This window comes from Diaporthe citri (assembly GCF_014595645.1).
Source record: "Diaporthe citri strain NFHF-8-4 chromosome Unknown scaffold_1, whole genome shotgun sequence".
NCBI classification, from domain to species: domain Eukaryota; kingdom Fungi; phylum Ascomycota; class Sordariomycetes; order Diaporthales; family Diaporthaceae; genus Diaporthe; species Diaporthe citri.
Genome location: NW_025064846.1, coordinates 12,325,047 through 12,341,211, shown reverse-complemented (window position 1 = coordinate 12,341,211; position 16,165 = coordinate 12,325,047). Strand labels below are relative to the sequence as shown.

Below are 16,165 nucleotides of genomic sequence, written 5' to 3'. Positions count from 1 at the left end.
ATTCCTACATAGTGTGGAGGATGTTGATGCTTTGGTAATCGTTCAAGTGCGCATTCTACATGGTGATTGCTTATGCATGTGTCACTTGACCAGAGATCTGACATCTGCCCAGGTGGTGTGTTCACTCCGTACACCCCGAACCAACTTGGGAAGTCTCGGGCGTATATGCTACACGTAGATAAGCGTAAGTTGCGCATCCTCCAGTCCGCGGGCGGAAAAGAGTGCTGAGAATGGTGATAACGCCCAGAATCATGATAGGTTCCAAGGTTGGACCGAGTAAGCCTCCCAAAATATGTTCAATGTTGTGTAACAACAGTTTGAAGCAGGCTGGCAGGATCGCCGGCCATCACACTTGATTGAGCAAGGAAATCAATACAAGGTTGTGCTGAATAAGCCTCCCAAGTGATGTTCAATGTTGTGTGACAATAGTTTGAAGCAGGCTGGCAGGATTGTCGGCCATCACACTTGATTGAGTAAGGAAATCAATGCACGATATCCCCCTCAGCCACTGATAGTGTAACTCTTTCCGCAATTTCAAAATGTTCGATCCCGATGGTCTTATCCCTAGCACCGCTCGTGCATTTTTCCCGACCACGTTACACCCGGTAGGATCAAAGACATGGGATATTTCAAATTTCAGCATATTACTGCTTGTGTACGGCGTGGCTCTAGTGTACCCTGGTACTTGGAAGCCCGCATTCACTAATTACATAAGAGCACCTGTATCTGATTAAATGATTAGTACTATAACGATTTTTAGGACTTGGATACTCCACAACATCCTATCAGCTGAGGGAATACTGCATGCGAGCTTACAAGAGAGCAGCTCCATCAGGCCCCGATCATGACCGCGGACGACGGTGTTTCGGCGCAGGATAGAGCCGAGAACAATCACTCAGGCGCCGTGGTGGACGTCTTCCCAACAGTGAAGACAAGCTTGTTGTCCCGGTCAAGAAAATTGGCCTCGTCGTCGTTGATCTTCTGAGCCACATGATCCAACGCGAATATTTTGGCAAAGCGCCCGTGCGCCTCCTCGTCCTCCCACGTCATGACCGTCACCACGTCAAAGGTTATGTCAGATGGCCTGCCCTGGAGAAGAGTCGGCGCAGACTGATTGTCCAGATCCTTTAGGAGCAGAGGCGCCGCGTCAGCCGACCCACCCCCAGGCCGAGAAATGTAGTGGCGCACATAGGTCAACGGAAACTCCTTCTGGACCAGGGACCTGAGTAGCTCAACGTGAACAGTCTCGTAATGCGTTCGGAACTGCTCCGGGGTGATGTCGTCCCTTCGACGTAGAAGTGCGATGATTGTAAATGTCATGGTTTGGTTATTGTGCGCTTCAAATGTTCCTTGTTGGGTGTCCGGGGCAGTCTGTCGAGTCCAAATACTCAAAGAGATGAGAAAGGAAGCAGGTTAGGTGAGATTGAACACGCGGTAGCTCCTAAATGAATAAGCACCGACGCACCAGTCGCTCTCTTGGAACGAGGGTGCTCACAAATGGGAAGAAGATCATGTAGCACCCAGTCGCCATGTGGCAGAAACGTGGTTGCCCGACCCGCCCCCCGACTGTGGCTGACAACCCGTGGGACCGCACCGGGCCCGAGAGCCCTACAAATTGAAAAGACGACCGTTCAGGCTGGAAAGACCGCCATGGCAAGGCCCCTGGAGCAAGCCCTCGCTTCCTAGAGCCAATATTGGGCACCGACGGCGTCCAATGATTGGGAGTCAAGCCCAAGTCGCTAGGGTCCTGCTATTTGCAACCTACCCTACCCTAGGGTACACATTGACCTGTGGCACACTTGAACAAGTCGCTCCCTGCTCGAAGGATCAATGATGCTGGATGAGGCGTTCAATTACGTGAATGAGCATCGGAGATTAAACCCCGCGCTTGTGTTACCCGAGTTCCTAGCAATATAGGGTTATCCCTATCACATTTGGACATGCGGGCAGCGTCACAGCTTCTTCTTTTTCTGAGGTCAAAGCTGGCACATCGAGAACATTTGACGCCGCATATCTAATTCCCTTGTCTTTGAGTCTTCAACGACTATGCTGGCAGCCATGTTCTCCGCCCCTCTTCTTCTCGTCCTCCTCTCTCTCGCCATTGCAACCAAAATTGACAGCGGACGCAGCACTCGGACGCCTGATGGTTGTCGCACCATCCCAGGCGATTCGTCATGGCCAGGCCCTTCACAGTGGGACCAGTTCAACCAGACAGTCGGTGGGAAGCTCATCGCAACGGTACCCATAGCAGCTCCTTGCCACAATACTCTGTTCGGCCAGCCCAGTGGCGTTTACAACCAAGACAAGTGCGATGCGCTGCGCAACACATGGTACTATCCTACCACACACCTGCTTTCGTCTTCATCACCCATGGCATACACTTTCTCGAATAATAGTTGCAACCCATTCTTGGGTCCAGACACTCCCTGCACCATCGGAGGCTATGTGGTCTTCACAGTCAACGCAACTAGCTCCGAGGACTTTCAGGCGACTGTTGAATTCGCTAAAAAAAAGAATATACGGTTGGTTATACGCAACTCTGGCCATGACTATCTCGGAAAATCGACTGGAGCCCACGCTTTGGGGCTTTGGACCCATAATCTCAAGTCAATGGAACTCATTCAAACATACCAGAACAACAACACCTATTACAATGGCCCAGCAATCAGACTGGGAGCTGGAGTTCGTACTATTGAAGCCTATGAGTTCGCAAATTCTCATGGCTACGTTGTGGTGGGAGGCAATTGTCCAACCGTTGGCTTGGCTGGTGGTTACATTCAAGGGGGAGGCCATGGCCCTCTTTCATCCATGTTTGGTCTGGCTGCGGACCAGGTGCTCGAGTACGAGCTTGTGACTGCTGATGGCAGGCTCGTCACAGCTACGAGAACGTCACATAGCGACCTATTCTGGGCATTACGAGGTGGCGGCGGGAGTACGTTTGGTATTGTGGTTTCGGTGGTGGTGAAAGCATTCCCCGACAGCTCCTTCTCGACGGCTTATATGATGATTTCGAACAACGGGACGAACGAAGAAGCCTTGTATTCTGCTGTGGGAACCTTTATACAGACACTGCCGTCGCTTGTTGATGCTGGTGCCATCGCGATTTGGGTCGTCATCCCGGAAGGCTTCTACGTCACACCAGTGATATACCCTGGGATCCAGTCTGCGGAACTTGACGCCAAATTGGCGCCCGTCACCGACAGTCTTCAGCGCCTCGGACTCACGTACACTTATTCATCGTCGAGCTATCCGACCTTCTTGACAACCTTCAACTCCGTGACCACAGTCAGCAATGTTTCGGACCAGAATATAGGAGGCAGGCTCATCCCAAGATCACTGGTAGAAGGCAACGATATCACCCAGCTGGTGGACTCCATCAGGTACATCAGTACTCAAGATGGCGGCGTCTTCGTCGGTAACGCAATCAACGTCAGGGGCGGTGTTGCGTCGCCTGACGACGTTGCCGCGAACCCCCATTTCCGGGACACCCTCTTCAGCGCCACCATCGGAACCACCATCGATTATCTCAACTGGGACACCACTCTTGCTGCCAAGCAAACCATCACGGACGATCTACTACCAAGGCTCGAGGCTCTCACTCCGGGTGGCGGGGCATATCTGAACGAAGGCGACGTCAATCAGCCTGAATTCCAGTCGACCTTCTTCGGAGACCACTACGATAGACTACTACAGATCAAACGGGAATATGATCCATGTGGCATCTTCTACGCTGAGACGGCTGTTGGAAGTGAGAGCTGGGTGCAGGACATCAACGGCAGACTCTGTCGGGCTTGATTTGGTGGGTCGAATTCCGAAATGGTCTGTCTACAACTTCAGGTGGCCATCAAATGCCATCAACTGGTCAAATGGACTATACCCATGAGCTGGTTACCTAGGTATACCAATGTAAATTCCAAGTCGTTGAGCCTTAAGATTTCTCAGCTCATATTAAACGTCTTATGAGGTCTTTCCGAGGCTCTATATTTCATGCGTCTCTTATGTACTCAAAATACATAAAATAGGGTGCACCACCTAATATGCTCAAGTAGGACAGACACCCTAGGGTAGGACTCGGATAAGTATACACGTGTCCAATGTTGCCGCGAAGGGCACGGACTCATCGCGTATGCATGTGTGGACGAAACCGGTCTTACACCCAGAAGTTATGCGATGAGTAAAAGAACTGACTAAACATTGCACTGCTAAATCATTCTGAATAAGTCTCCAATGGGAAGAGTCATAGTTACGCCAGTCAAGACGACTTTTATGGGCTTCTCTTTGGAATTTTCCACCCGCCAGGACAGAGTTCCTGGAATACCCGCTCTGGGTCGTACTTTTCCGCAACCTTCCTGATCCTGTCCAGGTTTCCGGCCCCGTAGCTCTGAAACACGTCTTGGGACATATCTGCGTAATTCATGTATATCCACGGCAAGTTCCCGCCCTCGACCGTCGCCGCTGCGTACTCCTTGACACCCTCTACCGCGGCCTTGACCTTGGGATGTACAAGCGCCTGCTGCCCCGCCGTCTTCATCATGGCTGACAGCAGGAAGAGAACGCCGTTGCTGGCGTGGCGCTCCACGCCCATGATGTTGCCGCCGGCTGCGGCTGAGTGGTCGGAGATGAGCTTGGGCACGGGTTGAAGGATGCACTGTGTTCGGAAGTCTCTGTCTGGAATTAGCGTGCGTAGTTCTTCCACCATGGTGTTGTGGGCCTCTACGGCTTTGGTGAGAATTCGCTCGTCGTTCTTGAAAGTGGCGGTGAACCAGACGTTGCTGCGATATCCATTGTCAGCTCATCAATAGCACTTCAGTGATTTTAGTCTCTGGTATGGTTCAGCTAGGCTGATCTCTTGTTTCCAAAATTGTGTTGAAGGCCCATAAAATTTTGATATGATTTGAGACACAAAACACAGACATTTGGAATTAACCGCAAGATGTGGGTGTTACTTACTGATATCCGTGAGGCAACATGATCTCGAACGTAAGATCGTAGATGGTAGTCGTCCGCGTGGTATCTAAAACCTTGGGCAGGGCCATCCATTCGTCAAGGCCGTGATCGAACTTCATCTCGGGGCTCTCCAGCTTGACCAAGGCCCCCGACGCGACAATCTCGTCCCGCTCCGGCACATACGTGACGACAATGACAAGGTTGCTGTTGGGGAACTCTGCGACCGTGTCCGGAAACCTCGACGCTATGCGTATCACATCCGGAATGGCATCCTTCGGAGCAATCGCCTTTCCGCCCCAGACGTGTCTGCACGGTATGGTGCTCATTGTGAAGCTCGTGACGATGCCGAAGTTGCTCCCTCCACCTTTGAGAGCTCGGAACAGATCCGGATGCTGATCCTCACGGCCCGAACTCGTAACGACTCGGCCATCGGCGAGGACAACTTGGTAGGCGAGAACGTTGTCGCAGCCCCAACCCTTGCGAGCCGTGATCCACGAGTAGCCTCCCCCGAGCAGGAAACCGCCAACACCGACGTTGCCATCCCTCGACCCCGCGACTGTTCGGTTCCACTTCTGCAGTCCCTTGTACACTTGCTTCCACTTCTGTCCGGGGCCGATTGTGACCGTCTCGGAAGTCTCGTCGTAGACGATTTGATCGAGCAGCCCGAGATCGATCGTTATGCCCTCACTGATATTGCTGACGCCGACTGAAGGAGCGTGGCCGCCGCTGCGGACTGCAAATTTCTGATTGGCCTGTACTACGGCTTCCAGGGCCCTGGAAACCTCTTCGGTGTTCTTGGGACGCACTATACAAGTCGGTTTCAGACTTGCTGATCTGGACCAGTACGCTGCCTCGCGGACATCATAGCCAACATCAGAGGACGTCAGGACCGAGCCTCTGAGTCCTGCCTGGATGAGACATTTCAGTTGCGGGCACATGTGTTCGGTTACAGAAGCCATGTCGCTGGGTTCTTCCTGTTGCGAGGATGAGCTTGTGCCCCGCCGACGAAGCACAACCCGAGCTACATGTATCAAGGGTAGAGACGGAAACCGTAGTTTGAGCAACGTGCTGTTCCACCCAACAGTACATGTGCAATTAAACCGTATTGTGCAGCTCCACTGCATGTGGCCTTGGAGCCAGCCACGATGGGAGGGCGTGTATCCAGAACAAGTACACACCGGTTGACGTGTGCGGCATGCTTCGGGGCAGCCACGCAGATCATCTGGAAATATCGCAACATGTGATCCAATTACCGTTTTCTGAGGCTCCGGACCAAGTGACCCTGAAGAGGTAATTATTTTCGTCGTCCAACGGTTACGGTGCATATTGGTGCTACCATCCGGAAGGCCTACCATCCATCCGGCCATGATCATGACATGGGATGATGTGTGGGTGCTGAATCCTGACCTTCTCCCCTGGGCCACCTGCCGCCTACGCGCAGTCTTTCATATCAATTCGTGCTTCTTTCAACATCCAATGACCTTGGGGGTGCAAAATTGTGGTACATGAACTTCTGCATTGGATTGCCTAGTGCTTACTGTAGTTCTTGCACGTTGTCGGCTGCGCCGTATACGCATTCAGTCAGACGTGCATGGACGTGCTGCCCACTGCAGGTAGCCGGTCTGGCTCTGGACTCAAACATGCAACTCGGGCGTACCACCCTGAGTTAATACATGGTTCCATTTACGCCGGGGCGGTTACGGGAACGCAAACAAATGCTACGCTGACATGCGGACATTGTAGGATACCGGCTCCTCGTGCCACATCTTCGGAGACAGGGCCTCCTTCCAACGGCTTGATTAATCTGACTTGTAATCTGTACACATGCAAGTAGCTCGCACCAAGACCCGCTGGGGATGGTAATCGCCTCAGCTCACATGTGCTCGTGGACCCTGCCCCGGTCCCCGGGGCACCCTACACAACCTCCCTTTCGGCTCTGTCATCCATGCCTCACTGCCGACCGCAGTCAGACCATAGAGGATATCCTCGGGGTCGTACTTGTGTTTGATCTCGAGAAGACGCAAATAGTTGACGCCGTAAAACACCTGCTGGAAGTCGGGCTCACGGAAGTCTCCTTCGTTCAGATATGCGGCTCCGTCGGGCGTCAACTCGGCCAGCTTTGGCATAAAGGTCGTTGTGATTCTCTCCTGGGCCTCGACATTGGCTTGCAAGTCGAGAGGATCATAGAGTCTGCAATAATAGCAAAGATTAGAACCTTGTTCGATGATATTGAGGAGCGGTACGGGATATGGGTCCATAGTACATGGCGATTACCGCACTGAACAACGCGGTGCGCCATGCTGGATTCACCGAGTTTGGCACCGGTGGCTCCGTTGTGACGTTGATGGATACTCCGGAAACAAGCCCGTCGTTTGCGGTTATAAACCGGATAGCACTCATCAAGCGAGCTGTAGAATCATCCGATTCCACTATGGAGCGTGGAATAAGTCGACCGCCTATGGAAGCCTCTGTGATATTATACTTTGGGTGCAAGTTGTAGCTCTCAAGATAGTTGGTCGAGTCTGCAACCGCCAAGTCTGCAACGGTCATTAGTGCCCACGGGCCTTGAATATAACACACACAAGGGGGGCAGAGATTTATGTCAAACTTGCCATATGATATTTTGAGGTCGTTCAGCCGGTCTAGAGTGAGCTGTAACAGTGACTGTAGTTGCTGAGAGGTCATGCCCGGTGCTGCCACAGGCGATAACGTAAAGGAGGTGTTGGTCAGTACCCAAATGCAGACGGCACCGGCATCAGTGATGGCAGGTAGACTGGCCAGAAACGTCTCTACAGCCGCAAAGAATGGCTCCGGCGGCTCCGATATGTCGCTGGAGAAAGTGAGGTTTGCGGTAGCCGTCTGAAAGTCCGGGTATGCCCTCACCGTGAGAGAATACACAATACCGTAAGTGCCACCCCCACCCCCCGAGAGCGCCCAATACAAATCCCTGTTCTGAGTTGGCGTCGCCTTCAAGTAGTGCCCTCTTGTAGTTACGACTTCCCATTCGAGCACCTGATCTGCTCCCAGGCCGAGTTTCGACGCAAGTGGGCCGTGTCCGCCTCCTTGGGTATATCCACCAGCAAGACCGACAGATTGGCAATCACCGCCAACAATGACCAGGCGTTGCTCGTGGGCTGCTTCTTGTGCTTCAAAGTTCATCACACCAGCGCCAATCTTCATTGCTTTGCCCGTGTAAAACGGAGAATGGTGATGGTAGAAACTGATATCTTTCAGATTATGGGTCCAGAGAGCGAGGGCACCGGCGCCGGTTGACTTGCCGAAATAGTCGTGACCTGTGTTGCGGACCACAAGGCGGATGTTGTGCGTTCGCACAAACGTTAGAGCTGTTTGAATATCGTCGATGGATGACACGTTTACAGCATACTGGACATAAGCTCCCACGACGCACTGAGCGGCCGTTGGGGTAAAAGGGTCACAGCTCATGTTGGCGAAGAAGGGAGCCATTGGTGATGATGAGCTCTCGTAGTGGGTTTCCGGGTATTGCCAAACAGACTGGAGCCGAGCACACGCTTCTGAATCGTACGGTGCGAACGAGTCTTGGTGACACACGCTCGCAATGGGGATGGTGGCGATGAGTCTGCCGCTGAGAGTCTTGTTCAAGCTGGTCCATTCTTCTAAAGATGGCCAGCACGCATCGCCGGGGAAACAGCGGCATCTTGGAGAGCTGTTGTTTGCGTACTGATCTTGGGTCTCCAAAGTGGTTGTTGCCAGGCCGGGAGGTGGTAAAGCAACGATGAGTTGCTGTAGCAGAGACAACAACGACAGGCTGAAGGTGCGAATCCGCATTGTAATTGATACTGCTCAAAAATTACTCTCGTTGCGGTGGTGTGCCAAACGGGGCAAAGTGTGACTCAAGTGGGGCAGAATGTCCTTGAACTGGAACATATATACCTTCAATAACTATCCAAGTTTACGCTCAAGAGAGTCTTCAGCCTTTGTCAAACGGCAACCGCCCAAGGACATCATAGTGCCACTGCCAGATGTCTTTCTTGCTGATGAGTCACCTTTGCATACATGGAATACGTCTTGCGATTACCTGGCCCACCTACTACTAGGTACCTTAAGTAGGTGATCTTCAACCCCGTTATAATCCATGGATGTGATTATATGTACTCAGCACTCAAGCTGCGCCCATGTGGCGTTGCTCAAGTGCCAGTAACACGAATAGATCACGAGAGGTCAGCCCGGCATGCCCGACTTACAGGGTCCTTCATTTGGACAAACATTGGACTTCATATATCCTATAGTCTATGCTGTCTCATATGAGAGCTAAATAAAATCCAACAACTTCAGACGTGATTTAATGTTCTTACCGGTTGAGCTGAATGCGGTCGGCTCTACAGCCCCACATGATCCTGGAATCTTTTGAAAGGTAGAAAAGGCGAGTTCCTGCTCTGGAGACCTCCCATGTGCCCGAAAGAATTCCTGATTCAGGGATATTGCTTTTGGGGGCCAACTCCGCAGCTGACGGAGAACCAACCTTGACTCGCATGGAGTGACACGACACGCATGCACCTTGCCCCTCGCCCCCAACTGCAGCACTCAATCACCTCGTGTTACAATCCGTATTGGTAAGGCTTGGATCCGAGTTGTCCGACAGGGCGGCTAGACTCTGTATAGTAGCATTCCATAGAAGACAGAACGATCCTCGTTCGCATAAGCGACGGCGTGCTGACACGACATGGGTCCTTTTGCGACGCTTCGGGCCAACCAGATTATAACACGCAACGGCTCAGAGATATGCACAATCGGTACCAGCTAATGATGGATGCTACAGCAGTTAAATGAGCTGTCAGCCCTAGAGGATTAATCCCAGTGGCCCCGGGTTACCTTGCGGGAGGTCGAGGATGCTGGAGACATCTGGACCTACATCTAGCCGAGGAAGATCGTTTAACTCCGGACTGTCATCCTCATCGATCGGATAGCTGGTTGAGACCAGTTGACGTCTGCCTACATGAAAAGAAAAAGAAAAAGGTGAATCGCGAACGACTTTCACGCACTGCGAATACTGTCAGGTATTACCCTACCGCCAGCATCCGGTGCCCCAAGTTCGTTCAGCAATGGCTGATCAGCCCGGGCCGCGTGGGCTCGCGTTGATGAGATGGATCATCGCCTTTCTTGTCATCTGTTCCATCTTCATGCTTCTACGCCTCTACGCCGCGAGACTGATTAAACGAAAATGGTTTGCCGATGATGTATTCTCGGCCATAGGCTACGTAAGCATCCCCTCTCTTTCGTTAAGATGAGTCTTTCCAAAGTTCAGGGCTGTCTTGCAATGCGATATTGACGCGTAAACTTCCTTCAAACAGGCAGCCACAGTATCACAGGGCGCCGTGACCATCTGGGCCATCTACCATGGCGCCGGCAAGCACCAGGCAGATTTGCCTCTACAAGACATTGCACTCATACTCAAGGTACTGTATGGCCACAGCGATATAATCCTCAAGGAAGTAGATACTGATTCGCTTCAAATGTTTGCACACCAGATCTTTCAACTCCCCTGCGCCATCACTTGGCTCGTCGGGACCGTCTCGGTCAAGATAGCCATGCTCTGCCTGTACACCCGAATCTTCACAACACGTCAGTTCAGGCGATGGGCATATTCCCTGATGGCAGCCGTCGCAATCTATTTCGTCGCTTTCCTGATCCTGTTCATGACCAACTGCATACCTCTCTCCCACCTTTGGAATCCCGTCCCGGGAGGTTGGTGTCGCGCCATCGAGATCGAAGAATACACCTCGGTGGTCTTTAACCTGATGATCGATCTCTGCATCGTTATCTTGCCCATGCCGTCTCTTTGGAACCTGAAGATGCCTCTGCGGAACAAGTTCTTCGTCAGCATCATGTTTAGCATTGGTTTGATGTGCGTGCCATCATCCCAAAGACTCCCAGCTTGAGATCGAACGCTGACCGACCTTTAGTACCATTGGTGTAATGTGCTGGAAGTTGGAAGCAACGACTGCAACACTCAATGACCCCGACTTCACGCACTACTTTACAGATATCGGTCTCATCAGTTGCCTTGAGCTGTGGCTTGGAGTCATCGTGACCTGCATGCCAACGCTTGGCCCGTTGTTCAAAGCTTACATGAAGCCGATGTTCACCAGAGTGAATGCCTATTTCAGCGGAGGTTCTGGTAAAGGCGAGCAGCCGGTCCGTCTTGAATCGTTATCCAACAGGAAAAGATACCATCACATTGACTCGGGCCACGACACAAACTTGGGCTACACTGTCACGACGGAAATCACACATGATAATGCCAGAAAAGACCACCATCCTGAAGCAAGTTTCGTCGAAGGAGCAGTTCGGGTCCAGAATGACATCGAGATACAAGCTGGACACGACTCCACACGGGAGAGTGTGTACCTAGGTAGCACTACATAGGGTATGTATGTAGGTATACACTGGCAACGAGAATTTGTCGCGATATAAGTCAAGTCCAATTCTCTGTTGCTAGTAATACCTAGGCAGGGTATTACCTCATACCTCAAGCGTGCTCATGTCTTTGCTCTACAGATTTATTCCAGATTTCTGTTCAACATTGGTCGTTGAAATGATTGGTCAAGAACCTTGGAAATACTGGCTTCCCTTCAAGGCCATCCCAAAATCGTCGCTACGTAGTCTTTTTGGACATGCCTATACCGAAAATAGAGAGAGGCCTTCAACAGCACGAGGTTTAAAGGAAAATTCGTAGTAGGGTGTGGTGAAAAAGTCCCATTAAACGTATGGTACAAAATTATGCATGGTGGATAATTAGTCCGAAGCTGCCCAGAAGTGCGCCAACAGAAAGCTCACCGAAATCTCGATTACGTTGCGGGGCTACTTTGACCGGTACCCTAGAACAGCACTGCTGAGGTTCATGATGGCTGGGATGTAGTGATACATAAATGCCCGGGTGTGTCGCACGTACGTAAGTCAGCAAGTAGCGCTACAAAAGTACGGAGTGTATACCTAGGTACAGTACCTACCAGGGGGAGGGGGGGTTTCCGTTAACATGGCACCACTATGTTAATGGAATAGCGATATAATAATGACATGTAATTAAGGTTTTAATATGCTTTTTTTATGTATACATTGCATTATTTATATGTTATTAATATATAGTTATTTTTAATATGCTATGATATAATGTTAACTCTTAATATAGGGGTAAAAAAAAACTCTTTTTTTTCCTTATTCTTAACTTAATTACTTATTTAATTTTTATTAGCTTAATTATTTATTATGGGAATATTTATGAAATTATGGAAATATTTAAAAATAGAAATAAATTTAAAGTTAAGATGATTTAAATTAAAGCTTTTAATATAAAATTATAATAATATTGGCTGATATATAATTAATGTTAATATTAAATTAATATTAATATAATTTAAAGCCTTGATATAATTTACTTTTAATAATATTTTAATAGCTATTTATTAGCATTTTGCTGGAATTATATAATTTTAATTAAATGTTAAAACATGATTGCATTGCATGACCCATACAAAGACCCCCCCTCCCCCTGGTAGGTACCAGTCGACAGTTCAGGGTTGTGGGGGCCGTGACTTCCTTGGTGTAACCATCCCGGAATTCCACCCGCCCCTTGAGCTTTCCTTTGTGACACCGACCCTCCAAACTCTCAACATGTTTGTCATACCTTCTGAAGGCTCGTTCTCAATCCACGGACCACTCTCCTGCTCCCCAGACCTCTCCTGCTCCCCAGACCTCTCCTGCTCCCTCTTCCCTCGTTCCTCCTTCATCGATTCCCTCTAGTCGACCATCATCAGAATGAATCCGCCCTTCCCATCTGCGACGCCATCTTGGCATAACGATACCTACCCAGCCATCTCTCCCCAGCGCCCAGAGCTCAGTGCTGCAGGAAAGACCGTCGTGATAACTGGAGCAGTGAGCTTGACCCCACCTCTTACTCTGGGTGCCGTGAGCTCTGCCTGGGTTTGAAGCTGATAATAGACACTCGCAGGGTAGCGGCATTGGACGAGCGACAGCAGCTGCCTTTGCGGCTGCTGGAGCTTCCAATGTCGTGCTTCTCGGCCGTTCTGCTGGACCACTGAACGAGACCAAATCCCAACTCCCAGGTAACATCTCCGCCGCTGTCTTGCCGGTAGATATCACGGACGAGGCTGCTCTCAACAAGGCGTCAGCAGCAGTGGGAAAGTGGGACATACTGGTGCTCGCCGCTGGCTACTCTGCCACTCCGGGGCCGATGACCGAAGCAGACACGGACGAGTGGTGGCAAGGCTTTGAGGTAAGGCGCCACTTTGAACGGCTCTGCAGCAGTCAACCCGTCACTTGCATTACGACCAGTTCTTGAATCTTGCTGAGCTCGGGTTTCAACAGACAAACGTCAAAGGCACGTTTCTTGCTCTCAAGGCATTCATGCCCTTTGCCGAGCCCTCGCATGCAACAGTGCTGAGCTTAGTCACGGGTATGGCAGCACTGCCGGCCAAGAACTTGCCCAATCTGTCTTCATATCTGGCGTCCAAGCTTGCGCAGACCAAGGTCATCGAGTTCCTGCCCGTCGAAAACCCCAACATCTTTGCGGCCACTATACATCCTGGCATGGTTGAGACGGCGATTTTCAACAAATCAGGTGCGGATTCTACGAAGCTCCCCATGGACAAAGGTCAGTCTGGCTTTCTTCGACAAAGACCCTAAAAATGGTAGTTTTGTTGCCTGACCAATCACTGACAATCTACCTGCAGTGGAGCTTTCCGCACATTTCATCGTTTGGATGTCCAGCCAGGAAGCTAGCTTCTTGAACGGTCGTTGTGTCTGGGCCAATTGGGACGTGGAAGAGCTCAAGGCACAAGCCGAGACCATTCAGTCAAGTCTGCAGATGACCTCCGGTATCTATGGATGGCCTTACCCGCACATGTAGCTTCCCATGTGTGGTGGTCAGCAGGCCATGTGGCCAAGCATGGTTTATTAGGTTCACCTCACTGTACCTATTAGTTTGAGCTACCGCGCGTTCTTGCCAGTAATCGACGCCGTTGTGACGAAACGTATCGATGTTATAGTTGTGATGGTGTCTTGATCCCCTGGAATTTGCGCCATCATGTGATTAATAACATATACACTCAATCTCGATTCTCTACTCTATTTTCTCTGTACTACTTGCCGCCTCTCTTTGAACCTCCGTATGTATTAATCACATCGACCTTTCCCCGGAGTTTAAAAACCAGCGTCAGCTTTCCAGGGTTCGCCGTGAACTGATCCGACATATTATCAAACATTCTTGTACCAGTCTCGCCAGGAGCCAGGCGAAACTGATACTTTTGGATGATCCTAGATATCACTAACCTCATGATGTCCAACGCTAGCTGGCGTCCGAGGCAGCTATGGTGACCTAAAGAAGAATAGATGAATTAGGACTGATGAGAGCAGGCTACGTAGAATCCAATCTGGTACACTAGGGTAGTCTTACCGATGCTGAAAGCATTAAAGGCGGCCATATTACGAACCATCTCGGGACGCGTGGTCCATCTTTCGGGAATGAAACTGGTCGCCTGTTCAAAGCAGTCCTCCCCTAATTAAATCAAAACAGACACATCGTTAGTCTCTCTGACGGGCATTATCCATGAAAATGAAAAAGTTGGAAAAGATCTATCCTTACGCCGCATAATAGAATATCTAGGCGCGACAATGGTTGTGTTGGGCGGGATAAACTTGTTGCCTATCCAGACGCCCTCGTCCATTGCCTTCCTCGCTCCGCCCGTGAGCAGCACCGGATACAGACGCAGCGTCTCGTTGATGACGGCGTTGAGATGGAGAAGCCGGTTCAGAGCCTTGACTTGGGACACGTTGACGTCTCTCACCTCTGCGTAGATCTGTTCTGCGTGTTGCGGGTGCTTTGCCAGCTCGCAGAAAATGCCAAGAAGTACGTATGCTGTTGGTTCGCTTTCGTGTTGTATCAGTTAGCCATTAGACGATTGATCCTGTGAGCGCTCGTTGTTCTTGACATGCGAGTGTAAGTAAGTGACACTCACCTTCCGGCCACGATTGCGAGGAGGCTATCTCCGTGCATCCAGTACAGGCTGTCGTCCTTGATACTCGTCTCGGCCTGTGCTTGTTCCATGAGGTAGTACGTGAGGTCTGGCGCGCTCTGTTTGGCCCTGCCTTGACTCAGCCTGGCGCGCATCTGATATTTGGACCAGGCTACTGAATCGTGCCAGTCTTTGAGTATCCAGACTCTGGGGCCTAAACGCAGACCCAGTTGGATGAGCCAGGGGGCCGGGCTGAACGGACCCAGAAGTGAGAGGGCCCTTTGAAGGCGGACGATGACATGGTGCCATTTGTTTTCGGTGAGCATTCCGAAGGGTTTGCTGAATATAAAGTCGCCCATCGTGTCGAATCCGAACCAAAAGCACAAGTCTCGCATCTCTGACGGTTTCTGGGACAGTATATCTTTCTCGATCTGGACATCTAGTTGAGCTACATGTTTGAGGGCCTTGCGCTCATGTTCGGCCAGGGCTGCGGTCATGGACGTTAGAATGGTGCAAAGGAGAGGAGAGTAGTGTGAATGAAGCAAGAAAACACACCCTTTGAGGTGAAACACCGGACCCATTCCCGGCGTCGAGCTGCATGTACCTCCTTGTCTCTTGCAGACACAAGAGAGAGGAATGGATACAGCAGATCGTACCATTCAGACTTGACACATACTGACCGAGGACCATCAAGTGTGGAATATACCTGAGGGTCGAACACGGTAACCTCAGCCGGCCCTGAGTCGAGAATTAGTATAGGAAACCAACTCTGCACAGTAGGGAAAAGGAGAGTTTATAACTGACCGGTTCTTACAAAGTCACCATATCTCTGACGAAATTCTTCCAGAATGATATAGTTCTTGGAGTGCCTCGCTTTCCAGACGTGAAAAAGCTTTGATATTCGCCAGTGCCAAGGTCCAGGAAAGCCAGCCCTCGACAGACGGTGGAAGCTGAGCCGATAGACGATGATGCTGATTAAGAGAGTAGCATGATAATAGAAGGTGGACAGAATAAGACCAGTCAAGATTCTCTCGTGATCTGTGTCCTTGTAGAGAAGCCTCATGGTCGTTGTAGAGATGAACAAGAGGGCATGGAACACCAAGATCCCAGGGGCCCGAACATGCCATTCCCCGTGCATGAACAAAACCTGATGAGCGAGGATACCAAGCACAGCACCTAGACCCGGAAAAACGAGTACAGTCGGTAGA

At 50.7% G+C, this 16,165-nt stretch overlaps 5 protein-coding genes across 5 annotated transcripts; 2 read left to right on the top strand and 3 right to left on the bottom strand.

Moving 5' to 3' along the window:
* Positions 1–891: 891 nt before the first annotated feature.
* On the bottom strand, positions 892–1,320 carry INS49_003224 (uncharacterized protein; the record flags this gene model as incomplete). The annotated part of the gene is made up of 1 exon (XM_043164019.1): positions 892–1,320. One exon carries the CDS (start codon positions 1,318–1,320, stop codon positions 892–894), a length of 429 nt encoding a protein of 142 aa, XP_043032525.1.
* Positions 1,321–2,058: 738 nt separating this feature from the next.
* Positions 2,059–3,795, top strand: INS49_003223 (uncharacterized protein; the record flags this gene model as incomplete). Its single annotated transcript, XM_043164018.1, has 1 exon — positions 2,059–3,795. One exon carries the CDS (start codon positions 2,059–2,061, stop codon positions 3,793–3,795), a length of 1,737 nt encoding a protein of 578 aa, XP_043032524.1.
* A 469-nt stretch (positions 3,796–4,264) lies between these two features.
* Positions 4,265–8,754, bottom strand: INS49_003222 (uncharacterized protein; the record flags this gene model as incomplete). The annotated part of the gene is made up of 6 exons (XM_043164017.1): positions 4,265–4,772; positions 4,951–5,851; positions 6,486–6,507; positions 6,825–7,137; positions 7,211–7,484; positions 7,530–8,754. The coding sequence occupies 6 exons, from the start codon at positions 8,752–8,754 to the stop codon at positions 4,265–4,267; spliced, it is 3,243 nt and encodes a 1,080-aa protein (XP_043032523.1).
* Positions 8,755–10,028: 1,274 nt separating this feature from the next.
* On the top strand, positions 10,029–13,852 carry INS49_003221 (uncharacterized protein; the record flags this gene model as incomplete). The annotated part of the gene is made up of 6 exons (XM_043164016.1): positions 10,029–10,184; positions 10,278–10,831; positions 10,890–10,975; positions 13,050–13,219; positions 13,279–13,597; positions 13,677–13,852. 6 exons carry the CDS (start codon positions 10,029–10,031, stop codon positions 13,850–13,852), a joined length of 1,461 nt encoding a protein of 486 aa, XP_043032522.1.
* A 575-nt stretch (positions 13,853–14,427) lies between these two features.
* INS49_003220 (uncharacterized protein) lies at positions 14,428–15,112 on the bottom strand (the record flags this gene model as incomplete). Its single annotated transcript, XM_043164015.1, has 3 exons — positions 14,428–14,480; positions 14,588–14,871; positions 14,961–15,112. 3 exons carry the CDS (start codon positions 15,110–15,112, stop codon positions 14,428–14,430), a joined length of 489 nt encoding a protein of 162 aa, XP_043032521.1.
* Positions 15,113–16,165: the final 1,053 nt, after the last annotated feature.